This window comes from Ambystoma mexicanum, chromosome 2p (assembly GCF_040938575.1).
Source record: "Ambystoma mexicanum isolate Mex_15411 chromosome 2p, UKY_AmexF1_1, whole genome shotgun sequence".
NCBI classification, from domain to species: Eukaryota; Metazoa; Chordata; class Amphibia; order Caudata; family Ambystomatidae; genus Ambystoma; species Ambystoma mexicanum.
The window spans coordinates 1,071,759,479-1,071,786,311 of record NC_090923.1 but is presented as its reverse complement, the minus strand read 5'-3'; the positions used below and the strand labels follow the sequence as shown (position 1 = coordinate 1,071,786,311).

Here is a 26,833-nt window from a genome sequence, read left to right as displayed (position 1 = left end):
CTTATGAAATGCATCCCATTCCGCAGGAGAAGAATGCTTGTTGGGACAAGCAACCCGCCGACGGGCGGAGTCCTCCGACGAGGAAGGTGACCCCCTGAACTTACGCAGACGACGCAGAGAGTCGCCTCTCGAATCGTCGGTCGAAAGCCCAGTGCATTTAGACTTTCGGGGTTTGGAAAACCTACCTACAGAAAGCTTCTTCCGCTCCAGCAAGGCCTTCAACGTTAACGACTGGCAATCGTCAGTCATCCGTGGCGTGGTCCTCACCGAGGCACCAGAGGCAGACACCATCTTGGAACCGCAGTCCCGACACTTCTTGAACCCCGACTGCGGGGTAGAAGACGACGAAGACATGATATCTTCACAAAACACCAAGTTCGAAGAACCGAGAGAATCAGAAGAACCGAGGCGTGCCGAGATCTCCGAAGTGAACATGTTCGCAGAAAAAACAGAACTGAGGCTACGGGCGTCGTGCATCCTACTTATAACATCCGCTCGACGGAGGCCCTCGAGGACAGCGTATCGACGTCATCGACGCAGGACATTTTCCAAAGCAGCACAGCATTTAGACTTTCGGGGTTTGGAAAACCTAGCTACAGAAAGCTTCTTCCGCTCCCGCAAGGCCTTCAACGTTAACGACTGGCAATCGTCAGTCATCCGTGGCGTGGCCCTCACCGAGGCACCAGAGGCAGACACCATCTTGGAACCGCAGTCCCGACACTTCTTGAACCCCGACTGCGGGGTAGAAGACGACGAAGACATGATATCTTCACAAAACACCAAGTTCGAAGAACCGAGAGAATCAGAAGAACCGAGGCGTGCCGAGAGCTCCGAAGTGAACATGTTCGCAGAAAAAACAGAACTGAGGCTACGGGCGTCGTGCATCCTACTTATAACATCCGGTGACATCGGCTCGACGGAGGCCCTCGAGGACAGCGTATCGACGTCATCGACGCAGGACATTTTCCAAAGCAGCACAGCTGTGGTGATTATCTGTCAGATGTGGGAGGAACCAATCCCTTCGAATTATTATTTGGGCTTCCTGGATTTTATTGACCACCTCACCGAAAGATCTAATTAATATTTTGAAACCAATGTGGACACAGTCTACAGTCCCGTTGTAATGTGGGAAGCTTCTAAAGCAGTCCTTCGGGGGGTGGCTATCTCCTGCACCTCCAATCAGAGGAGGGAACACTCGTGCAAACTGACAGGGGCTGAGAGAGAAGTGGTAGGAATGGGAGGCCAAATATATCCAAGACAACCCATGAGATCCACCGCTCCCTGGTTAAAGCCAGGGACTACTTTCGCAATATCACATTGGATAATGCCAAACATGCACATAGAGAGACCTGTGCCCGAATCTATGAATATGAGGACAAAGCTGGTAAGATGCTTGCCTGGCTGGAAAGGGGGGATGAAACTCAAAGACATGCAAGGTGTATCATAGATGAGCATGGGGAATATACCCAATCAGACCGAGATATTGCGGAGGCCTTCGGTCGCTTCTATGCCGCCCTTTATTGTGACCCGGGATCCCTTCCAGACCTCTGCTTCTTGGATAGCATTAATCTTCCCACCATAACGGAGCAGCAGAGGACGGATCTAGAGGCCGATATCACAGAGGCTGAAATAACCGAGGCCATTGCGCAACTGCAATGGGGGACTACGCCAGGCCCTAACGGATTCCCAATTGAAATCTGGAAGAGACTGGGTGCCGAAAGAATTGCAACTCCCCTTCGGAAGATGTTCGTCCGGGCTAAGGAGGAGGGCACCCTCCCACCAGATCTGCGCAGTGCTACGATCATGGTCATCCCTAAACCGGGCAAACCCCCCGAAAACTGCACCTCATACAGGCCCATATCCCTGATTAACAGGGAAGTTAAGATTCTCGCAAAACTTCTGGCCAATAGACTACAACAATGATCCATCCCGACCAATGCGGCTTTATGCCACACAAATCGACACAAATGAATATTCGGCGGCTTCACCTACTGTTGGAGCGTGCCCCCATTATAGATAAATCACTTGCGCTGTTAGCAAATCGATTTTGAGAAGGCGTTCGATTCGGTGTCATGGGATAGCCTGTGGGAGACTATGAGACGTATGGGATTGGGCGAGGCCTTTCTGGGGTGGGTACATCTACTGTATAGATCCACAAGCGGAAGTTAGAGTGAACGGTTGGCCTTCTCATTCGGCAGGGGCACTAGACAGGGCTATCCCCTGTCCCCTGTCCTATTTGCGTTGGCAATTGAGTCCCTTGCCTAATGGCTCTGCCAAAGTAGTGACTGGACAGGATTCAAGTGGGCTGATGGCACCGATGATAAAATATCCCTGTATGCTGACGATCTTCTGATATACCCGAGTGACCCGGTCCGAACTTGCCCTATCGTCACACAATGCTGGCACGCTTCACTGAATTCAGTGGACTCAAATTCAATTGGGGGAAGTCAGTCCTTTTTCTGGTGAAGGGAGGGAGGGAGGGATGCAGGCCATTCCCCCGAACTGCCCATACAAAATAGAGATAGATGGTTTCCGCTATCTGGGGATTTGGATCTCTGGGGACCTTTCAAAATTTCTGACCCACAACCTCCACCCGATCACAGACCGTTTTGCTGCTGATGTCCGTCACTGGAAGCTCCTCCCCCTGACGCTGATGGGCAGAGCCGCACTCTTCAAAAAGATGACTTTGCTGCGTTATCTGTACATACTGCAGAACGCCCCACTTAGTATTCCCGATCAGGAATTTAATCATATTGAGTACCTCCTTAGAGAGCTGATATGGGGGATGGAGGGACAATCCCGAATTGCACTCACCACACTGCAGAGATCGGTTTGGGAGGGGGGCATTGGGGTGCCACGGATCCAGACTTACTACTGTGCCGGCCAGCTAGCTGTAGTTAATGATCTCCTTCATGGGGATTGAGAATTGCCGCATATCAGAGCCGAACTGGCCAACCTTCACGACACCCAACCAATCCACCAGCTCTATCAACCCCTTACAAGATCGCCGACACACACAATGAGTGCACATGTCACCTCAGTCTGGAGACGTGCAAACGCTTTTACTGGATTGGGACAAAAGGTCATCACGGCACAACCTTTATGGTTTAATGGTAACCTTGCTGAGCTGGGTAAACTTAGAGCGTGGCCTAAATGGATCGACGCAGGGATTACTAAAGTGGCCGATATTCTTGTTGAAGGTGGCATTGCCCAGTTTGATTTCCTGCAACAGACATTCTCACTCTCTGATTCCAAGCACTACCACTACACACAACACACTCATGCCCTGAGGAAACATATACCAACAAATAGTACGGTGCCAGAATGCACTCATCTAGAGCGCAACTTGTTAACGGCTTCCATCCCCACTAAGCTCATTTCTATTCTGTATAATGCTATGTCGGCCTTTGCCACTCCAGAGACATCTAGTCTTAAAAGGAAATGGTAGTCCGATGTGGGAACCATAGAGCCAGAGGATTGGATTCAAATACTAATGCACCCACGTGAAATAGCAATTTCCTCCAGGCTTCGTCTGATTCAACTGAAACTACGACACTGTGTCTACTATCCCAGGACCTCGCTATATGGGTGGGGCCGCTGCACAAACTCGAACTGTTTGAGGTGTTGGGAGGGGGAAGGCTCCTTTATGCACATCCTGTGGGAATGTCCCTGAATTAAAATCTTTTGGCGTAAAAGTTATTACTCGCATCGTGCCAATGGACCCTAAAATATTCCTACTGGGCATGCCAGATGAAAATACTGCTAACAAAGGGGAGGGACTACTATCCACGGCTGCCAGCTTAATAAGCGCAACATTGCCCAAAAATGGGGCGTCTCTGAATGCCCGACCCTTGCCCAATGGACCGCCGATATGGACATGTGTGCCGCCATTGAACATAGAGTACATGCGGCAAGAGACTGCTCGACGAAAGCCGGGACAATCTGGGGAAAATGGAAGGAGGGGGACGCATAATGGACTGTACTGGGAGATGACGTGAAGTGCCCATGTGATGTGACTATTGTTGATTGAATGCAGGGTGATGTCCTACGAGACCAAAATGTGCTGTGTAAGGTTCGTAACTGATTGAATGTTTTGTCTTTGCTCCTTTCCTTATAATTAAAAAAATTAAAACATTTTATTAAAAAAAAAGTGCACCCAACAATCAAGTCCTCCATGCGTTTACTCTGGAAAGCATTACTGTTCTCCTCTGAGACAGAGGTTTGTACTTTGTATTCACTTACCCAGTGGTTTCGATAAAGTCCACGCACAAGATTATATCAAACTGGCCAGGCTGGAGTGTGAATTCTGGGAGGTGCTCGAAGGGATTTTCAACACCAGTGCTGCGCACGGGAACTTTCTCGTGCTCTTCAAAAGTATAGGTAGCCACATGTTCCTTTTCCATACAAGTCTCTTTACCTTCATAGCTGCATGGAGAGAAAGCAATTGATTTTAGAAAAGGAAATACAAATTTGCGAAGCAACAGTTAACGTGATAATTTCAAATCTTTGACTCATTTCAAATAGGAGCACCAACCCTTTGTAGGAATGTCCGACATACTGTTTATTGCAACAAACTGTTTCATCTGTGAAAACTTTCACTTTAGAATTTCAAACCCAACAATCCGGTAGAAGATAACATTTCAGAAAGAACATTTTAGAACTACATACACTGAATATTGATAAGCCTAGTGAAGTGACCTGCCTCTAGCAATATTTCTCCTCAAGCGAATTGTGATGAATCATGCAGAGTCCTCACAGAATCCCAGCCTAAAGTCTCCATTCAGGTGGCCAGGGGAAGGCAGTCGCTACCAGATCCTAACACGGGAGGAGGTATTAGCTGGGTTGATCACCTGGGAAAAGGCCATCTACGGAATAGGATGACTCAGTTAGGAGAGACGAGGTATTCATCATCTTTGGACTGTGAGATTTGATTTCCATAATACAGGAAGACCTAATGGCTTGTCGTCAAAGTAAGGCTTCACAGCCAAGAAATTCCCCACATTGTTAGTAGTGAAAACCTTGATGGTGAACATGGAAATTAGATTATATATATCAGATCATGAATACCATTGCTTCTGATAATTAGGATTCCCCCTTGGGTTTGAGCAATAAAATCAAGAACTAACCATAACTCTAAAACCCTTCCCTAAAAGTGTATTCTATAAACAGAGTGAATTAATTAAGGTTAAAACTGAAGCATTTGATATAAAAAGGAAAAAACAAAACAATAGGGACTTCAAGTCTCATAATGGCCTAGGTACTGGGACGAGCAAGACGGGCTCAGAGGTACGGAATTGCAGTGTGCAGTTTAGTGGTTTTAATGACCAGCACCCTGAGTGGGACGTTTAAATATTTAAAGCCCCTTCAAGTGCAGGCCATTAGGAGAAAAAGTAGCCAACAGCAGTGGGCAGTGCTCCAGATAAGATTTTGAGGTGGGAGTATTTTGCACATGATTTCTCAAATTAGAGAAAAAATGCAATTTCAAGAGAGTAAAAATGAGTTTTCTCCTCTGCAAGAGAGTAAAATGTATCCAACACATACACCCAATGCATATGTAAAATCAGACCCGTAGATCAAAGTTGTCTGCCTGGCGCAGATACCTTCACTCCACATGCAAATGGCACATCCCGTCTGAGCACATACTAACGGCACATCACTCCACTTGATAATGGCATATATCCTCGCTGAACATGCCAGCTACTCATCTCCTCTTGACACATACGATCGAGTACCACACTTACTCTGCGCACATGGTAAAGGCACATCTCCTTTCAGCATTTTCACAGATGTGCTGGTAGCATTTGCAGAACAAATGTGTAATTTGCATGTACAAATGGCACCTTTATACCGTTCGCGTGCTAACAACACATCTCTATGCATATGCTACTGGCAGATATTCTGTTTTCACGTGTTGATAAAACACATTCCGTTTGGCAAGCCTGATCTTTGCACACGTTGACAGGACATATCTCTACCCATAGTGACTTCAAATCTCTTCTGTGTGCATGCTATGGGAACATCTCTTTTCGTTTGCTAATGGCGCATCTTCTTTGTGCACATACTAGTAGGACAGCTCTCTGTACATGCATGCTAACTGCGCACATGTGCAAATAGGAGATGTACATGCGAATGACACACCTTCTTTACGCACATGCTAATGGGACATTCCCTCTGCACATGTTAACTGCACATCCCATACCTGCACGTCCTGGGCAGCGATGGGATGTGCAGTTAACATGTGCAAACTGCACATCCTGTCTCTGCACATGCTAACGGCACATCTCAGCTCTACATGTTAATTGCACATCTGTTCCATACTAATGGCACATCTCTTCTTGACACGTGCAAATGACACATCTTTACTAAGTACGTACTATGGGGACATTTCTTCTCTGCGAGTGCTAACGTAGCATCCCCACTGACCATGCTATAATGGCACATCTCCTCCCTGCCAGTCTTAACGGCAGGGCTCCCTTCTGCACAGGCTAATGTTGGCAAAGAACATGCTAACGTTGCATCCAAAGAAAGGGTGGAAAGCAGGAGGGCTGCCTGCACTTCCCAAAGTTCCAATTACGTTGAGGGCTGACGCAGCCTTGATGGGTGTGGCGCAGAGGGAAGACTGCAGAGTCGCCGCTTCTTTCTCACAAGAAATGTAATAATGAAGAATGACCGTTCACACAAGTTTCTATCTGTGCTGGAAATTGACAAAATGTACTGGGGACAAATGTACCCGATTTTCCCCCTCCCATCTCCTTATTCAGCCTGACTCGAACACGTCCACGCCAGCCCCCCCCCCCACAACGCCAAACAGTGCTCCCCTGGCATTCTACTCAGTTTTTTAAATTAATAAATACAGCATACATGGTACGCAGTAGAAAATTAAATCATCTGTATTTTCTATAATTACATGCGTAAAAAGGCACATATGCACCTTATCTGGAGGGCTGGAGTGGCAAAAGCAGAGAGAAGACCACTCCGAAGATGCTGCTGATTTTGCAGCAGATTGCGGTGCTGAGAGAGTGGTAGGAGTCGGAGACTTTAAGTGCAGAGGCTGCACAAACTGATTCTGTGACAGGCTGTCCTGTTGAAGAGAGAAGCGTTCCTTATGCTGTACCTTACTGCTGTGGCTGGAGTGCATAGGAGTTTACGAGCAAGACAGGCTCCCTTTCTGAAAGACACGGGCCGTGGGAGTGTGACCAGAGTCGTCAGAACCCAACAAGAGAAGAAGTTGCAGTGAGTCGAACGGACGCGCACAAAGAAACTAGCGAGTTGGCCATCGTTAGGTGACCCCAGGCGCTCCACAATAGACCGCTAGCTGCCAGCCAGCAATCCTTTTTGAATACCGGACTAATGAAAGAAAGCATTTTGGGCATGATATCCATATTGAGAGAAAGCGAGAGGAGAATGTTTGCTACCATCATTGCCAAAGTAAAGAGGGGGCAATATTTGAGCAAGATAACAACCAGCATTGCCTAAGCCAAAGAAAGGCAATTATAAATAGAAGACGATACCATTTCCCTGGAGGAACATAAAGAAGGAGATTAACTGAAAGGGAAGATGATCAACAACAGTACCAAAGAAGGGCAATTATAGAGGAAAAGAGGAAACCGTTTTCCTAATGAAAGAAACTTGAACAAGAAACATTACCAAAGGTGGCAGGAGGTAAGTCCTCCTTGTAGAAATCATCAAGGACGAGTGGAATATAACCTGCATTGCATGTGGCAAATAAATCAGTAGCACAAACAGCGTCAATGTATTTTGCACACTTATGGAAGAAGTTGTGAACCTTAATGTTGTTGAAAGTCAAAGACTTTTCTAAAGTTTGAAGGGAGCCTCACCGCAGAGTACTTGTAGTAGTAGTAGGATGAGGAGTTTTACCCTGGCAGGTGGGTATACCAGGAAAGGGATTATTAGAGGTTAGTCCTGGTAGGTTAGTGGACCAGGAAGAAGACATTGAAGTACTGCATTGTGGTGGAAGGTTGTGTTGGAACGAAAGTGGCAAGGCCACTACTTCGTTATGATGAACTGCGGTAAAACCATCCTAACAAAACTGTGCTTGTGGAGACGAAATGAGAAAGTAGTTGTTCTTCAAAGAAAAGAAGTTATTTTAAAATATTGACTGGCAGTATGAAGACAAAGTCTTTTTGGTTTTGTGGAAACTTTGGACAATCTTTTTCAAGAGTGATACATCGAGTTTAGCAATAAGAATCTAAGTTTCAAGTGAAAGACTCATGGAATGAAAGAAACTTTGTGTTGCCTTTGGAACAGAACTTGGCTAGTGAAAATAACTTTCTTGATTGGAACTTTGACATGGAAAATCCTGCATTTACCCTTGGGAAGGGGATCTGACCCTGGTTCCAAGGATACATGGTTACAAAGTTTATGTTTGAATATAACTTATTTTGTTGAACTTGAATGGCAATATGATACTTGTATGATTTTGTTGTATGTATAAGTATGAGGGACATATTCCTTTTATTTAGAGTTTTTCCCATAGTATTAGTTTAATAGGTAGAGAAATCATCTTTAGGTTAGGGAAAGCTAGGCGTTTATCACACCCTTATTATTTAATAAAATGGCTACTTGTGAAAAACCTCCATCTACTGGTCCGCCACGCATCTCTGACCCCCTCACAGTATCCTCACCCACTTAAAAACGAGATGATTGTACCAGCTGCTAGTTAACTGCTTAGTCGATATTTTATTAAACATTCCATAGTATAAAATGTTCACAATAGGAGTTCTCAGATATAGAAAACCTATTTAAGAATGGCCTCCAAGAAGAGACGGCAAAGTCCACCTTTAATTCTTATTTCATGTGTAAATACTGCCTCCCTTATTAAGCTACAAAGTTGAAATTGTGCATGAATCTATAAGGAATACTAGTCTGGGAAAAGGCTGTTACAGGTAACTAACTTCATTCTACCACAATTAATTTTCCCCAGTTTAAATGCCTTTGAATTGATTTGATAATTGTAACTACTAGAAGAGGAAGTAATAATAGGCTCAGTTCATATCAGAATCATGAAATACAAAGGTTTAGCTGGTAGTTTGTTATGTCCAAATCAACTTCTAGAACTCTCCCGACATCAGTAGTATTCATTGTTACTCAGCAAGGTATGTTGGTTCTGCAAAGGTCGGTTGCAAATTATCAGAGATGGATTTGAAGCACTGTTATTGGCAGGAAGGATGGTCATTTTAGAATTATTTTATCACATTGGAAGATCATGGGAGACATCTTCTTAAAGGGCCTGTTCAGTACCCAAGCTCAAGTACCAGTTATTATAAACACTGCTTACGCCAAAGTCTTTGAATTGCATTTGTGACTCAAATGGAGATCACATACATTTTGAGAATACTGGCTTTTACACCCGACAGGAAGGTGGTCACAGAATATGATGGAATCTCCTCTTTGGGTCCTTCAAAGTTGTGGATGAGAGTCACTTTGAAGATAGAAACATATGAAGAGGAAATCCTAAGGGCCAAAATTAGGCAATAATTAACTGTGTAGCACGCCATGCCAGTTAGTAATGCCCTGCCCGCCCCAGGTAATGGTCAGACACAACACAGGCAGTTACCAAAGGCATCAGTGCTGTTACGGCTCACCCCTCAGGTAATTATGAACATTAGTAAGTACCGCAGCAAAATGTCAGAAGAATGCCAATTTTTTATTTAAAAAACTGTTACCCTTTGATGAAGACACGCAGTGAAGGAAAACATGCCCAAAGAACGATGGCAGCCATTGGGAAAAAAGAAAACGGAGCTATAAAATAGCCCTTTCCTCTTTCCATAGAGTGGACAGAGCATAAGGAAGTGCAGCCAGAACGACGAGAGAGCATGGGGAGCAGGAAGGAAGTCATTATGAGGAAGGAGGTAAGCAGTAAGCGAGTTAAAGGCAAGTTGGACAGCCATCCAAAAGCTCGGAACGCAGGCATTTTACCAACAATTATCAATGGCCGGCAGAGTTTCCAGATTAGCATCTGCGGCTGCTGTCTTTGCCAATGTCCAGTAAATGCACCTTCAAGGAAGTATATTGAGTTCACCCATGTCCAAGTGCAAGAGGTACCATGCCAACGTTTCTTTCTGGCTAGTCATTTGATTATGCCCATACTGCCCAAATTGCAAGAAATATTTTCTGTTACAGAGAGCAGCATGTTCAGGTGAATGGTCTTCTACACTCTAAATATCTTCACAAAAGGTTCACAAATTCAAGTATCCATGTTCGAGTTCTTCCAGAGCTAATCACTTAGAAGGTGTAACCTCAAAGGAAACCTGAAATGTCTAGCGACGGACAAATGCAAAAGGTCTGGATACCAAATACTGCTCGGCCTAGAATGGAGCTAATGAGATCACAATGGCTGTGTTCTTTGTGAATTTGTAAACGATAACAATTAGCGGAATAATGTGCAGCAATGTCTTGCCCTAATTAATTAAAAAGGAATTCTCCACATATTTTGCAATGGGTATGCTGGCGGTGTCAAGTGAGCTTTTGGTGGTTACTCTTCTAGCAAAATGAGTGCTTCAAGAGCTTACCTGGAGCTGCAAAGCATACAATGCACACTGTGAATTTGGCCTTTTAAAAAAAAAAATACTTTCTATGACTTCTATGGGTTGTGTGCATGCATGTGTAGGTACTGAGTTTTAAATAGCACAAACCTACTTATGAATCAAGGGAGTGATGCAAAACGGAAAATAATTATAGGGTTAATATTGAAACAATTGGGGAAAGAGACCTGGGACCGATGGAGGAGGAAGAGTGGACAGAAGCATTAGTGCATCACAAGAAGTGAATGTGTCATCCATGATGAGGCTCATACAATACAAAATATTGCAGAGTATACTACTCCAGAGATAGGCTTTATAAAAATGGGTGGAATAACAGTTGACAGGTGCCTTAAATGTGGAAGGGATGTGGGATTTTTTTTTCCATCTACGGGAATGCCCGTTACTCAACACATACTGGAACATGGATATAAACCAACTTGCGAGATTATTGGGGGTGGAAATCCAGAAAGACCCTAAGATGTTGATAATGCATATAAGAGGGGAGCACAAAAATAGAAGAGGGAAATAGACCCTGATACACATCGCATCGATGGTGGACAAAAGGGAACTTGCAACCAAATAGGGGTCCCAGGAAATGCCCATTGGGGGTGGGGAGGGGACACATGGGGATGGACCACTGCAGTAGAATGGAGGAGATTACATACAGAAAAAGAGGGTCAATGTGGAAATATCACAAGATATGGGGCAAATGCGAAAAGGAAACCTGAAGGAGCAGGGAAATGGAGGGGAGAAGGGGTAGAATGAGACTGAGGGCAAGGAGGAGTACGGGGTGATGCCAAGGGGAAGAGGGAGGATGGGGGCGAGGGGAATGTTGGAACAATGTACTGAGGATATGGAACAAGTTACTTACCTGTAACTGTTGTTCTCCAGCATGGGTCTGGCATGGATTCACATGCTCATGAATATTCCCCGTCGTCAGGCTGGGAATCCTCGGTAAAGAAATAATCAGTATCAGTTTTGTTTCTGATCTGTCTTTGTTAGTAGTAACCAATCACTGGTCTCTGGGTCATACTGCCCCCAGCCAACGACTGCCCTCTCCCTAAGCCCTGCCTCTGGCAGCCATCCTCAGATTTGGTAGCAAGCCAAGCGGCAGTATGACCAAGTGAAGAGCCACAGAGGGGTAGGTGGGAGGGTTCGCATGTGAATCCATGCCAGACCCATGCTGGAGAAAAACAAGTTACTTTCTTACCTGGTAACGTTCTTTCGATGGGATGGTCCGACGACCTATTCCATATCTATGACAGGTAATGTCCACAGCTGTGCTGCTTGGGAAAATCTTTGGCGTCTGCGTCCTGCGTCGATGACCCGTCCCCGAGGACCTCCTCCGACGGCCGACGTCACCCGATGTGATAAGTAGGACGCACGACGCCCATAGCCTCAGTTATAGTTTTTTCCCAGAACGTGTGCCACCAGTTTTCTGCGAGTCAGACACACAAGGCCTTGCGGAATGCAAGCTGCAATCGCAAAAGAAATTCTGCAGCGGGGAAGGCAGGGAGGGAGCGATATGGAATACGGCGTCGGACCATCCCATCGAAAGAATGTTACCAGGTAAGAAAGTAACTTGTTCTTCGAGGGGATTGGGTCCTCCGACGTATTCCATATCTATGACAGACTCCCAAAGCAGTACTAAGCAAGGAGGTGGGAAAGAATTTATAATACAATTTTAGCATGCCCAATCGAATTGCGGAAGAGAGAACTGCCTTGACGTGACGTACAAAAGTATGTACTGAAGCCCAGGTGGCTGCATCACAGATGCATCACAGATGTGACGATAGGGACTCCCCTCTGCAGAGCAGTAGACGCAGCCACTCCCCTGGTAGAATGGGCCCGCAGGCCAGCCGGAGGATCCTTACCCGCCAAGCGGTAACACTCCGAGATAGCTAAAATAATCCAGCGAGACAAAGTCTGTTTCGTCACAGCTTGTCCCAAACGCTTTCCAGCGTAACCAATGAAAAGTTGATCCTCCATTCTGACCCGGGACATGCGCGAAATATAAAAGCTCAATGCTCTCCTAGGATCAAGCCTATGGAGCCTCTCCTCTTCCTTACCAGGATGTGGAGGAGGATAGAACGCCGGAACAACAACCTTCTGGCTCAAATGAAAGTCCGAAACCACCTTCGGAAGAAAAGAAGGACGAACTCTAAGGACAACCCTGTCCTTATGAAACACAGTGAAGGGTGGCTTAACTGAAAGTGCCTGTAACTCACTCATTCTGCAAGTGGAAGTAACCGCAACCAAAAACACAGTTTTCTGAGTTAACAGCCTCAAAGGGCAAGAATGTAAAGGCTCAAACGGAGCACCCATAAGAAACTTAAGAACAAGGTTCAAATCCCAACCTGGCACCAGAAAAGGTGATAGAGGGAACACATTAGTGAGCCCTTTCAAAAACTTCGAAATTAAAGGAATTGCACCACCAAACTCTCCGGAGTGGGGTGCCTAGACAAGTAGCAAGGTTCGCTACTGGCTGGATGGTATTTTCGCGACAAAGACTTGCCCACTGCCGGGAGACTCTCCGGAGCAGTCCAAGCCGCCGCCACCCTTCTCTGCAGAGCCATATGAAAAGGCAAAACCGGGTCAGTGGGGGGACCAAGATCAAGGATGTCCGTGAGATCATCCTGAACGAAATCCCCTGGGGGAGCTGACCAACCCAAGTACTCTGAGACCCGAGACATAAGGCGCCGATATGAAGAATCGGCATGAGTGCCAGGCACCGGCCTACAAAACGCCACCTCCCGAGAGGTGTCCAGTCCACTGGCATCATGCAGCGACTGCCGCAGGTCATCAAACTGGCTATGGCCCGAGATAAGTTCATCTGGAACTGGAACCGGAACCAAGCCGCCATCAGAGCCTTCATCACCCTCTGAAATATACTCCAGGCGGGGAGAGGAAGACCTCTGGGGACCAAAGCAGTGCCTGACCTTATCCAGAGCCTTTCTGTGGGAAAACCCCGTGCCACGGGGCCCCTCCGACACCATCGCCTCGAAAGGCGTCGAGGGCGCCGAACGAGTCAGTGCTGGCGTCGAGAGAAAAAGTGTCGAGGTCACCTGCAGCGCCGCCAGCATGGCCGGAGCCGGAGCTCCGAGCGTGTCTCTTGACGACCTAGGCACCAACGGCATAGACGACCCCCTCGGAGGCGGAGCCTCGAGAGAAATCGCAGACGACCTCGGCGCCACAGGCGTCGACGTCTTCTTTGAAGATGGCACAGGATCACGCGGTTTCGAGCGCGTCGAGGACCGGGACCTGGAACGGGCATGGCGCGAACGACTACCCTTGTCCGAGCGGGACCTCTCCCGCGACCCGTGCCGACCACCCAAGCCCGAAGGCGTACAAGCGGTGTCTCTCGACCGGTGCCGACCGACCCCACTCAGAGGCGCGGACGGACCGGTGCCCTGCGATTCCAGAATCGCTAGAATCTGCTTCCCGAAGGAAGCCCATTCCTCCGGTGTCGCTTGCATGGAGGGATAAGTGACCCGCCGACGGGTGGAGTCCTCGGAAGAGGACGGGGAAGGCGACCTATACCAGCGCTTCCGGGAATGCCTCCAAGAGTAGGAGGAGTGGCGAGACCGACTCCTGGAAGGAGACCCACTGGACTTCCGATGATGACGCGGAGAGTCGCCCCGCGAGTCATCCGTCGAAAGCCCCGCAGACCTCGACTTCCGGGGCTTAGACACCCGGCCTACCGACAGCTTCTTCTTGCGTTCCCGCAAGGCCTTTGCCGTGAGCGACTGGCAGTCGACACAGTCCGTATCGTGGGCCTCCCCGAGGCACCAGAGGCAGGCGTCGTGCGAGTCCGTGACCGACATCTTGGACCCACACTCCCCGCATTTCTTGAAGCCGGGACGCGGGGTTGAAGATGAAGAAGACATCGCCACAAACAGGTCTTCACAACTAACCAAACAGGTTCAACGAACCGAGAATTGAAAACAGCAAACTCCAACGAGTATAGGCGTACCGAGATTCACGAAGCGAACACGTTCGCGGAAAAAACAGAACTGAGGCTATGGGCGTCGTGCGTCCTACTTATCACATCGGGTGACGTCGGAGGTCCTCGGGGACGGCGCATGAACGTCATCTACGCAGGAGCCAAAGATTTTCCGAAGCAGCACAGCTGTGGACATTACCTGTCATAGATATGGAATACGTCGGAGGACCCAATCCCCTCGAACAACAGTTACAGGTAAGTAACTTGTTCCTTCTCCAGCATGGGGTCTGGCATGGATTCACATGCTCATGAATAAAAGAATACATAGCAGTATACACATGTACAACCACGGGAGGTGGCAACAGGCTCAACATTAAGCAATACAACAACTCAACATTAAGCATCTCTTACCTCCTTACCAGGCTCACCTTAAGCGAACGGGTTGCGCAGCACTGCTTGGCCGACCCTGGACTCCTCCCTGGAGTCCCGATTGACGCAGTAGAATCTTGTGAAGGTGTACGTCGACCTCCACGTAGCAGCCCTGCAGATGTCCAGCAGGGGCACACCAGACAGGAACGCCGCGGTAGCAGCGATCGCTCTGGTCGAACGGGCTCTCGGACGGCCTGGCAGCGGTCAGTTTGCCAACCGGTGACAATGCATGATGCAGCCGGAGAGCCACCTGGAAATGGAAGTCTTCGAGAGAGCCCTCCCTTGATTCACAGACCCAAAGTTCACAAACAGTTGTGACGTCTTCCGAAAACTCTTTGTGCGGTCCACGTAGAACTTAAGCGCTCTAGCTACATCCAGCGAGTGCAAAGTCCTCTCGGCCGGCGTCGAAGGCGACGGGAAGAAAACTGGTAACACCAAGGGCTCGTTGAGGTGGAAGTCCGACGGCACCTTGGGCATGAGGGAGGGGTGCGTCCTCAGCACCACCCTTATGTCATGAAAAGTCAAGTATGGAGGCTTGCAAGATAGGGCCTGAATCTCTCCCACTCGTCGTGCAGAGGTGATAGCCACGAGGAACGCCGTCTTCCATGACAGGAATTTCAAAGGCGCCGAATGCATAGGCTCGAATGGGGCTCCCATGAGCCTGGTCAGAACCACATTAAGCTCCCACGCTGGGGCAGGAGCCTTCACCGGCGGGAATGATCGGCATAGTCCCTTCATAAATTCCTTCACCAGGCGATGAGACCACAAGGACGCCCGTCCCATAGTCCTGGTATATCGGGACATGGCAGCCAGATGTATTTTTATGGAGGCGTGAGCCAGTCCAGCTTTGGCCAGCGGCAGTAGGTACAGCAGCACTTGAGGGGCCGTAATCCGCAGAGGGTTAATCTTCTGTGCACGGCACCAGACAGAGAACCTCTTCCATTTAGGACCGTAACACTTGAGAGTTGAGGACGCCCTAGCCTTTGCAAGAACCTCTCTGCAATCAGCCGGGATATCGTACCCTCCAAACTCTAGTGCTGCAGGAGCCAGGCCTGCAAGTTCAGCGACTGTGGGTCGTGATGGAGAATGGCACCTCCTTCTCTGGAGAGAAGATCTGCATCTGCTGGCAGCTTGACAGGTGGGGACGTTGACAAGTCCAGAAGGTCCGGGAACCAGATCAGCCTCGGCCACGCCGGTGCGACGAGGATCAACCTGCACCTGGACTTCTTAAGCTGGTTAATGAGGCGGAGCAGCACCGGCAATGGAGGGAACGCGTATAGAAACAGCCCGTCCCAAGGGAACAAGCAAGCATCGCCATGCTCCTCGGCTGTGGGAACCTGCTGGCGAACCTCCGGCACTGGAGTTCGTCACCGTCGTGAACAGGTCGATCTGGGGTTTGCCCCATCGTTCAAGAGTCGATCCACTTGATCCTGGCGCAGTTCCCACTCGTGGCACGAGCGCAGCTCCCTGCTGAGTGAGTCGGCGATGGCGTTTTTTTATTCCTGCCAGGTGGAAGGGAACCAGAAACATCCCCTGGGCGACAGCCCAGTGCCACAGATCCTGGGCCTCCTTGGATAGGGCTGGGGATCTGGTGCCTCCTTGCTTCCGTATATAGAACATTGTGGTGGTGGTGTTGGTGAAGATCCTCACCACTTTGCCCTTGAGGGACGGAAGGAATGACTTGAGAGCCCAGAACACTGCTCGGAACTCCAGAATGTTGATGTGGAGAGACCTCTCCTCTGGGAGCCAAAGGCCTCTTGCGTGGAGGTCTCCGGTGTGGGCCCCCTAACCCTCCATAGAGGCGTCCGTCGTCACCGTCTCCTGAAACGCCGGGATTTGAAATTCCGTGCCTGTCGTGAGGTTAGCACGGATGCCCCACCATGAGATCGCCCGACGGAACTCCTCATCGAGAGGGATCCTGTCCTCGAAACAGCCCCTCGCCTGAAGCCAGCCAAAGTCTGCAAAGGGGTACAAGATAGATGCATGAGGACATCATCCCGAGGAGGGACTTGATGGACCTCACCCTGGCCACGTCAGTGTCTAGCAGACGCCGCACCTTGCCCAGGATGGTCTTGGTCCTCTCCTCTGAAGGGGAGGCCAATTGCCCCACTGTATCGAGCTTCGCTCCCAGAAACAGTGCTATCTGCGATGGAACCAGGTGGGATTTGGGGTAGTTGATAGCGAACCCCAGCACCGTGAGCAACCGGACGGTCCTCGCCGTGTGTTCGATGGAGAGTTCCCTTGTCCTTGCCCGGATTAGCCAGTCATCCAGGTAGGGGTAAACGTGGATCCCCTGCAGGCGCAGCCGCGCCACCACTGGTGCCAGGCACTTGGTGAAAACCCTGGGTGCCGACTTTAATCCGAACGGTAGGGCACTGAATTGGTAGTGGCATCCCTGAACCACGAACCTGAGGAACTTCCTGTGCCTTTTTAGAACAGGGATGTGGAAGTAAGCATCCTCCAGGTCCAAAGACGACAGGAAGTCGCCTTCCTCCAGCTGTCCCAGCACGTGCTGGAGGGTGACCATCCTGAATTTCTGCGCCTTGATGTACTTGTTTAAGCGACGCAGGTCCAGGATGGGGCGCCAACCGCCTGTCTTCTTCCTGACGAGGAAGTACCTTGAGTACACTCCGGAGCCCCGGAGCCTTCTGGGGACAAGCTCGAAGGCACCTTTCTTGAGCATCGCCCTTACCTCCAACAGCAGTTGAGAGACGTGATTTTCCTTCATGGCCACGGGAGGAATGCGAGGGCACTTCTTTTGGAATTCCAGCGAGTGCCCGTTGGCCAGGGTGTCCAACACCCAACGGTCGGTGGAGATGGACTCCCACACGCTGACGAACTTCGTCAGCTGGCCTCCCACCGGGGTGCTTCGGTGGAGGCCCGACAACACCGCCGGGTCAGTTTTGCTTGGAGGCGGCCTTGCCGCCTTGGCCTCCTTGGTGACGACGGCGGGATCCCCCTTGCCTGCCACGACCTCTGTAGGCCTCCTGGGAAGAGGAGCGGGGCGCCTGGCGGTAAGTGGAGGAACCACCCCTGGAACCTTTGGAGGCACCCTGTCTGCCTCCGGAGCTCCGAAAGGGCCGTCGCTGTTGAAGCACCCTTAGTGCCCGGGCCGTCTCCGAGTCGGTCTTGATGGCCTGTAGAGACTCGTCCACCGCCTTAGCAAAGAGGTTGTTGCCGTCGAACGGCATGTCCAACACTCTGGTCTGGACGTCCTGGCGAAAGTCTGTCGCCTTGAGCCATCCTCGTCGTCGGAGGCAAACTCTGTTGCCCAGTTGGCGAAATCCAGTATCGGCAATGTCCATTGCCACCATTATGGCGTGATCCGACGCCACCTCGCTTTCCTGCAGAATTTCTAGGGCCTCCGCCCTCTTGTCGTCAGGTAGGAAGTCTAGCAGGGGAGCCATCTTGAACCAGAGCTCCCTGTCGTAGCGGGCCACGATCGCTAAGGCATTGGCCGCCTTAATCGTCGTTGCCGCCGACGAGATGTCTCGTCGTCCCATGGAGTCCAACTTCCTGTCCTCGCTGTCTGGCGGGGAAGTGGAAGTTGAAGCCGCCGCACCCGCTGCCTTCTTCTTAGCCGCTGCCGAGACGACAGAGTCCGCCGTGGGCTGGGCCCTGAGGCACAAGGGGCGGCATCGGAGACTCGGTTCTTCTTCTTGTACCTGTCCCTCTTGGCGGGTGCCGTGGAAGGGTTCTTGAGGACAGCAAGCCCCTCGTTCCAGATGTCGTCGAGCAAAGGCACCGCAAGGGCGTCTTCCTCTTGGCCTCTCGTCGTTGGTACAGAAACACTTCCTTTTTTTGTTCTTCAGGGCAGAGCTGGAAGAGCTCGGATGCCCTGGTTATCATGGCGTAAAAAAGACCCAACTTCGTCAGCTGGGGAAGCCCGCGGGAGGGGGGGAGGGTGTGGGGGGGGTGATGACGGGATGTCCGCTGTGTCATCGCTGCCGTCATCGTCCGTCCCCGTCGCTGTGTCTGTTGCCGTATCCTCTCTAGGGTCCGGCGAGGACGAGGGGTCCACAGGTCTCGCAGGCACGAAGGGCGGAGCGGGGTGGACTCTCCTCCGCTTGTTCGGAGGGCTTCCCGATGGGCCCGGTTCTGGATCCTCCGTCGGGGTCCGTGGTAATCTCGTCCTTATCTCGGCACATAAGGATTGGATTGCCAACAAAATGGCCGCCGAGCTATCCTGGGGCTCGGGTAATGGCTGCGACGGACCGGATGGCCGTTCCACTGGGCCCTCTACGTCGCCATCTTCGATCACGTCAGCGGGGACCGTCCCTTGGGATCGAACCTTCTCGAACCTCTCATTGAGGCCTATGGACCTCTTGTTGAGGCCCTTCTCGGTTTCCACCAGCTCCTCCTCAGAGGCCGATTCCGAGTCTGTAATGGCCACCGCCCCCCCCTCTTTTTCTGCCGGGGGCTTCACGGGGGTCTTATCGATGGGCTGGAAAGAGGGCTCCCTCCGCGGTGGCAGGGATACTCTGGGCTCAGAGGCCGTTTCCACTGGCGTATTCTCAGCGACCACTTCGACAGAGGCCTTTGCCGGATGGATCAAAGCCGTCACCACCTTAGGTGCGTCCTGGGCCTTCGCCTTGGGGGGAGGGTCAGCGCCTCGCTCCCCCTTCGAGATCGACTGGGTCCGCTCCAGCGGCGTACCCGGGTTCTCGGACTTCCTCTTCCCCGAACCAGAGCGCTGGCTCATGGTCGAACGTGCCGGGGAAGTAGCGCCCTGCCTGGCAGCCGAAGAGCCCAACCTTTTGGTGCTCCCGGTGCCCGCGGACTCGCAGTGCTTGGCCTTCTGTTGGGCACCCGTCGCCGGGGCGCCCTCACAGGACTTAGAAGCCCTCTCAGACTTTTTCTTCGCCTTCTCACTGTGTCCTTCTCCAGCCAGGTGGCGAGGCGGGAACGACGATCTTGTTTGATGCGTTCCGAAAGGTTCTTGCAGAACGCACAATCCTTCTCCATGTACGTTTTGTCCTCATGAAGACAGTAGAGACAACGCGAGTGCTCGTCCTCCTTGAAAACGTTCTGCAATCCGCATCCAGGGCAGCACCTGAACAGCTTGGATCCGTGCGTCGAGCTTCCCTTGTCCTGGGCCATGTCCGTAGAGGTAGGCCGCAGATCTTCCGGAATCCTCCAAGAAGTGTAAACTCGACGAAAACTTCACCCTTGAAGGGCGTAGAAGAATTCCGAAACGGGTCCTCGTTAACAGAAGTAGAAACGGTGGAGCTTGAGGCTCGATTAAACTGAAAAAATGAGAAAATCTCCTGAAAAAGCACGAAAACGCAGCAAAAACTCAAGAGCTAAAGCACGAGGACTCCCAACACTTGAGCGTGCAGTAAAAATCTGAGGATGGCTGCCAGAGGCGGGTCTTAGGGAGAGGGCAGTCATTGGCTGGGGGCAGTATGACCCAGAGACCAGTGATTGGTTACTACTAAGAAAGACAGATCAGAAACGAAACTGATACTGATTTTTTCTTTACCGAGGATTCCCAGCCTGATGACGGGGAATATTCATGAGCATGTGAATCCATCCCAGACCTCATGCTGGAAAAGTACCGATGCTATGTTGAGCAGGGAAATGTTGAACTATTGAAAAATATAATTTAAATGGTTTATAAAAAAATATACTATTAGGAGGTTGGAATATTAAGGGTACAATTGGAAGGACATGGAGAGAGGGTATGCAGAGAGTGACAGGCCATGTATGGTGGGCAAAAGGAATCTCGCAACCAGTCCGGATGATAGCTCAGGGTCAACACATTTGTCTTGGAAGCAAGACAACTCATACAACACAGGTTTGAATCCTGTTTAGCGCTTAGAAACCTGTATCGGGTATTAAGCGTGTTATAAAATAATTATAATAATGGATACAGGCTATAGAGGGAAACATGGACGAAGTCTGTATTCATTTCTAGATGCATCTGCAGCTGTGCTCCTGCAAAAGCAATATTCCTGTTGGTTTCACTGCATGAGCAATTCTATGCCTTGCTTCCTTCAGATATCAGAGGAAGGAAAGTATGCTAATATTTAATCCACAGAAGAAAAAGGTGTTGTAGTATCCTGATCCCAGCCAGCACAGTGCCAAAGATGCAATTGAGTTCCCTACAGTAGTGAGGGATCTAGATTGGAAGCATGACTGATAGAGAGCCTACTGAAAGAAAGGACGCTGTGCTGCTGGTCGGACTTCAGATGATACTTTAAGAATAAACTAAAGTTTGTGAAACTTGCCTGGCTCCTATATCATTTTGGCGACGAGGCGCCCACTAGTCACCCACCCACGTGTGAGAACAGCATCAAGAATCCTGCGGATTCATCCAAAAATGGAACAAAGTAAGAGTGCAGTGTTCCCTTCATACGAATAATGCATGATATAGATGTGGGGCATAAGCGCTTTAAAATGCTACAAAACTACAGCTCAATTAAGAAATCCTTACAGCACTAATCTCTGCCTGTGTGCGCTAGTGAAGCCGTTAGCACTAAGAGTTTCTCCAGGGTTCATAAAACAACCAAGGCCCCCCACATTCCAAGCCTATTCTGCCCATCAACTGATTATGCTCAGACCTCTCTACATTACACCCAGCAACTGTGACATACAATAAAGGAAACCGAGCGCTCAGTATTCCATCCTCTACACGGAGAAAGGGAATCCATTGTTTGCTGTGTATTTAATGAGAACACATAAGTAATAAGAGAGCTGCAAAAACCTTTATACAGTTGATGCACATATACAAATTTGTATGAATATCAGTTAAAACAGAGTAAGTAAAAGTAAAACTGGACTGAACTCTATACAGAAACACATTAACTTTTACACTTTAAAATTCTACTACCCAAGTTAGAAGCAAATTGCTTTGGGTGACTGCCACTCCCCTATTCTAGACATGAAGAACATTGCACCTCCAATTAAATTTCCACCTACACCAAGTAACCCGCCACTACCGTGGAAATGCTGGAAAGAAATCCTTCGAACATTATGCATCGGTTGTGTGTGGGAAAAGCTATGGCACCGAACCAAAAGAAGCCCTTACTTATGCATTGCTTAGGCACCCCGGGACAGTAAAAATTTGATCTGCCTGACCTGTCACCTGATGAAGCATATAATCTCAATGAATATGAAAGGTGCATAGAGAAACTTGACAAGCATTAGGAGTTTAAAGTGAGCCTTATATTAGAACGGTATCAATTTGGTAAGATCTCAAATTTAAGGTGAAACAGTGGAAGCATTCATCACAGTGCTGTGAGGGTTGGTGAGAACATGCAATTTCGGATTGACGAGGGAAGAATGTTTGCGAGACCAGTTTATGTTGGAGTGTAATGATGGTGAAATAAGAACAGCTATGGTTCAAGAGTGACTCCCCACTTGATGAGGTTTTACGTATAGCGAAAAAGTAGTAGAGCACACAAATAAATGCGTAAAGACGCTTGAAGCCTAGGTTCACCAGATCAAATTACCCAAAGAAAAGAACCATTGTAATAGTTCTGAGACAAAGGCTGACATCTCTGGAAGCAAGGCAACACCTTCAACTAAACCCAAGCCCTGTCATATGAACTAAAGTCATTTCAATACCAAGATTAATGCGAAATTCCATAATTTTCTTTAGATACTGGCCATCTTGCCAACAGTAGCAGATGCTAGATGCTCTTGATGCGAGATGCCAGAAATGCAAAAGGAAAGAGCACCTCATAAAATGCTGCCATTCTGGTGACATCAATAAAGTTGATGACTGCTACTATGGTTCTGAAGAAGCAGTATTGGCCATTGGTGATGAAGAGGAGGCAATGGATGATCCGAGAGATTGGGTAACCATCAACGGTGAGAAGATGGAGATGATAGACTCTGGGGCAAAATACACTACTCAAAAAAGAATATTTAAAAAAACATTCCAAAGCAAGAAGTTGCGTAAGGTTGACATCAATCGGTGAGCCTATGGGGGCACAAGAAAAGATTTAACTGGATGGTTCGAGGCCTTATTAGAATTTAAAGGAAGAATGACAGCAGGGAAAGTTTATGTCACAGAAAGGGGGTCAATGCCTTTGCTTAGCTGGTTACAACAGAAAAGAATAAAAAACAAACGTAATCCTAATGAGGAAGAGAGCGTACTAAAAGATGACAAAGAAGAGTTACAGAATCAAATATTCAATGATAAACCGGGTTACCTGAAAGAATTTGTTCACAAGATATGTCTTGTGCCAGATTCTGAACCAATTGTTCAAAAAGGAAGGATAATCCCTTTGGCTCTACGAGAAGAAGTAAAAAATGTATTAAAGAAGTTGGAAGAAAACAGCATTATAGAAAGAATTGAGTCATCAAGATGAGTTGCACCTCTTGTGGTTGTATCCAAGCCCAATGGAAAATTGAGATTATGTGTAGACCTCTAGGCACTCAATAAGTGTGTAATACCGCACTGCCACCTTCTTCCCAACACCTTGGAATCCTTATCAACCATGAATGGGGCAAAAATATGTTCGTCATTGTATCTAACAGCGGCCTACCATCAACTCAGTTACACCATGGATAAAAACAACTTCGGGCATTTGTGACACCAGAAGGATTATTTCAATTTGTGATAATGCCTTTTGGCCTCGTCTCTGCCGCCTCTGTTTTTCAAAGGATCATGTATGAGACCTTCAGGGATGTAGAGAGGATGAAATGTTTTCAAGATGACATCTTGATATTTGGACCAGACCAACAAACGCACAATCAGAAGCTAGACAAGGTGATGAAAATGCTGATCAAAAGATGCCCAACACTCAGTAAGTTAAAATGCAAAATTAATCAAACAAAGACTGAGTATTTAGGACACACTGTGTCGGCCGATGGAGTTCCGTAAAGAAGAAACTTGCCAACAACATAAAGAATGCTCTTCAGCCAAAGAATAAAGATTCAGTGCGCACATTCTTAGGCATGCAGAGTATTATTCGAGATGTATTCCTAACGTTGCTAGCATGAGTGTAAATATGAGGATGATTCTTGAAAATAACTCCATTCATATGGAGCTCGGAGTGTGCCTAAGAATTTGTTGCTATCAAAGCTGCATTAGCATGTACTCCTTCTTTTAAAGACGTCAAACTAACTAGAAAATAGATAATTACAACGGATGCCAGCAACAAGAGACTAGGTGCTGTGTTCATGCAAATCAAAGACAACAAGGAGTTTATCATTGCTTTTGTATCATGTTTGTTAAGAGGAGCATCACGTTTGTTAAGAGGAGCAGAAGTAAATTACTCTACCATTAAAAAAACTTCTCGCTCTCAAGTGAGCAATTGAGAAATTTAGAAGATTTCTATGAGGAACTGAATGAGTCATACATACTGATAACAAGCCTTTGAGAGAGACATTACGGAAGAAGGGTCTGGATGGTGTATCCTCATGTATAAGAAGATGGGTTATTGCACTGCAAGAATATCGATATGATGTAGAATATGTATCAGGAAAGAAGAATATACCAGCGGACTGTTTATCTCGCATTGGAGAAGATGAAAATGAGTGCATGGAATGTGTGTTGTATGTTGCGCCCAAGATGATAACGAGTTATGAATGGGAAAGGGGTTTGGAAGGAGATAGCATTAAGAAAGTGAAAGACATTTTTGGAGAGAGGTGAAGAAGTGAAGAAAGAGATAGTTGATGGAACCAACTTAGCATGACTTTGTAAAATGAGTGAGGAACTGCAACTGGAAAGAGGTTATGTTATGAGGGGAGATAGAGTAATTCCACCCACTGACATGAGGAAAAGTAAACAGCTCAAAGGGGGACACTAGGGTAGCACGAAAACCAAACAAGTGCTGAGAGCTGAATTCTGGTGGCCGGGTTGTGATTTAGTAGTAGAAAGTCCCATGTCACTTCTTAGAGTTCCCCCGCATGCCATGGGAAAGAGTAGGCATGGATATTGTTGGACCCATTCATGGCAAAGATGTGGACAAATATTGCACTGTATTGATTAACATATTATCCAAATGGGTAGAGGTGGAGATCACAAAGTCTATTACGACTAGAGATGTTGTCACTTTCATTGAATATGTATTTAGGAGAGAAGGGTACCCAATGGAACTGTTGACAGACAAGGGCGTTCAATTTAAATCTAAATTAATTAGTGATTATGTAATCAGAAATTGTATGCAACATAAGGTGACTGCGATTTATCATCCTCAAACTAATGGGGTGGGGGAATGCTTCAATAAAGTGATCGAAGACTGCATTAGGTGGGCATGGGTGAATGATGAATATTGGGAGGTTGTTGTGATGAGCAGGATGGTGGCGTAAATATTCTATTCCCACACCACGACTGGAGCATCGCCATTTGAGTAGAGGGAGAAAACCCAACTACAAATGGAGTCCTCCGTGGATGGGGCGAGCAAGATGGATGTGGGAGAGTGTGCAGCAGGCGAGGAAGAGAATGAGAAAAGCAAATGAACAAAAGGAGATACGATGAGAGGAAGTCAGCAAAAGAAAATGAGATAAAGGAAGGAGGCTGTGAAGATTAAAATGCCTGGTCCATTGAGGGTAGGTCCTATGAATTGGTCCTTCCCATGTGAGGTAGTGAAGGTTTTGCATAATTCAGTAAGAACAGATGACAAAGTTGTAAAAGTGACCCCAAAAAAGAAAGAAAAAAAAGAAGAGGATGGCACCTGTGAATGAATGAACAAGTGGACTATAAAAAGGATTTCAAAAGTGGCAATGGTCTGAGATGTGACGCTGATAGGTCGCACAGGTAGATCAGCAGGTCTGAGAGATTCAAATACTTTCTGTTGTATTACTGTTGTGTTAATAGGAGGGAGATGTGTAGTATGTTGATCCCAGCCAGCACAGTGCCTATGATGTAATGTAGGGAATGTTGAGTAGTGAGGGATCTAGATTGGAAGAATCACTGATGGAGAGACTACTGAAAGGAGGGACGATGTGCGGCTGCTAGGACTTCAGATGATACATAAAGAATAAACTAAAGTTTGTGAAACCTGCCTGGCACCTGAATACCTCAGGGGTGAAGTTATTAAGCAATCCCTGCTGCATGTTTTCAGCCTTTTTCTATGCTAGTTCTTAGAAAGCCACTAATAGTTTCTGAATTTCTCTCTACGATGCGACACTTCTGATTATAGCCTCTCACTGTATACATTTAAATTGCATATTATCAGTAAAAAAATATCAACCAAACAGAAAATAACTCACTGAGTGGGATGCAGCATGGGGGTGTAGTCACAGGTCCACTGCACCCTGACAGGGCAAGGCGAGTGAGCTAAACATCAAAGTAAGAAAGCCCTTACATGTGTGGCAAAGGGCTGGGGTGTCCATTTAAAGATTTCTAAGGGACCTGGTGAAAGACTGTTTGAGTTCTCTACTCAGACAGGAAAGGGAACAGACCCTCATCTCTCAGGAGGGCAGGCTCCAACTACATCAGCATGTGCCTCGCCCTTGTGGTTTTATGCAACAAATACAGCCGAAACCTAGAAAAGGCAGACTTTCTCACTTGAGAGGCCTCAGAACGCCAGTACATGTCTCCTAAATCATGAAATGCAACAACACCATTAGCATAGGTCGCAGTTTTTTTTTTATGCAACAAGTTCATCTGTAAACAAGTAGAGACTGTTGAGGTTTTTAATGGAACAACTACTGTTCTAAGGATTTGTGAAACCAATCTTAACTGACCTACAACGGTTTAAACAAACTCACTTGGCAATGAGACAGAGCAGTAAAGCTTAAACTAAGGAGATTAGGAGCTTGGCATAAAGTACAGTTAATATATCCAAGACACACAGGTAAGTATAAAAAAAACACATATTGAACACGGATGCCAAAGAGTAAAAAGCATATATACACACACACACATACACAATCAGTTACGTGTTCAATTGGGACACTCGCCACATTTTTGACGGATTAGAACTACAGATATATACTGTTAACAATGACCCAAAGTGAA

The 26,833-nt window shown here is 47.9% G+C and overlaps 1 protein-coding gene across 6 annotated transcripts in view; it reads right to left on the bottom strand.

Moving 5' to 3' along the window:
- The window catches only part of MUS81 (MUS81 structure-specific endonuclease subunit), a 1,262,762-nt gene that overhangs the window by 638,004 nt on the left and 597,925 nt on the right, over nucleotides 1-26,833 (bottom strand). For all 6 annotated transcript variants that reach the window (XM_069645007.1, XM_069645006.1, XM_069645008.1 and 3 more), the window contains one exon: nucleotides 4,243-4,425. In XM_069645007.1, the coding sequence (XP_069501108.1) occupies nucleotides 4,243-4,425 (183 nt within the window). The remainder of the gene's footprint in view (nucleotides 1-4,242; nucleotides 4,426-26,833) is intronic.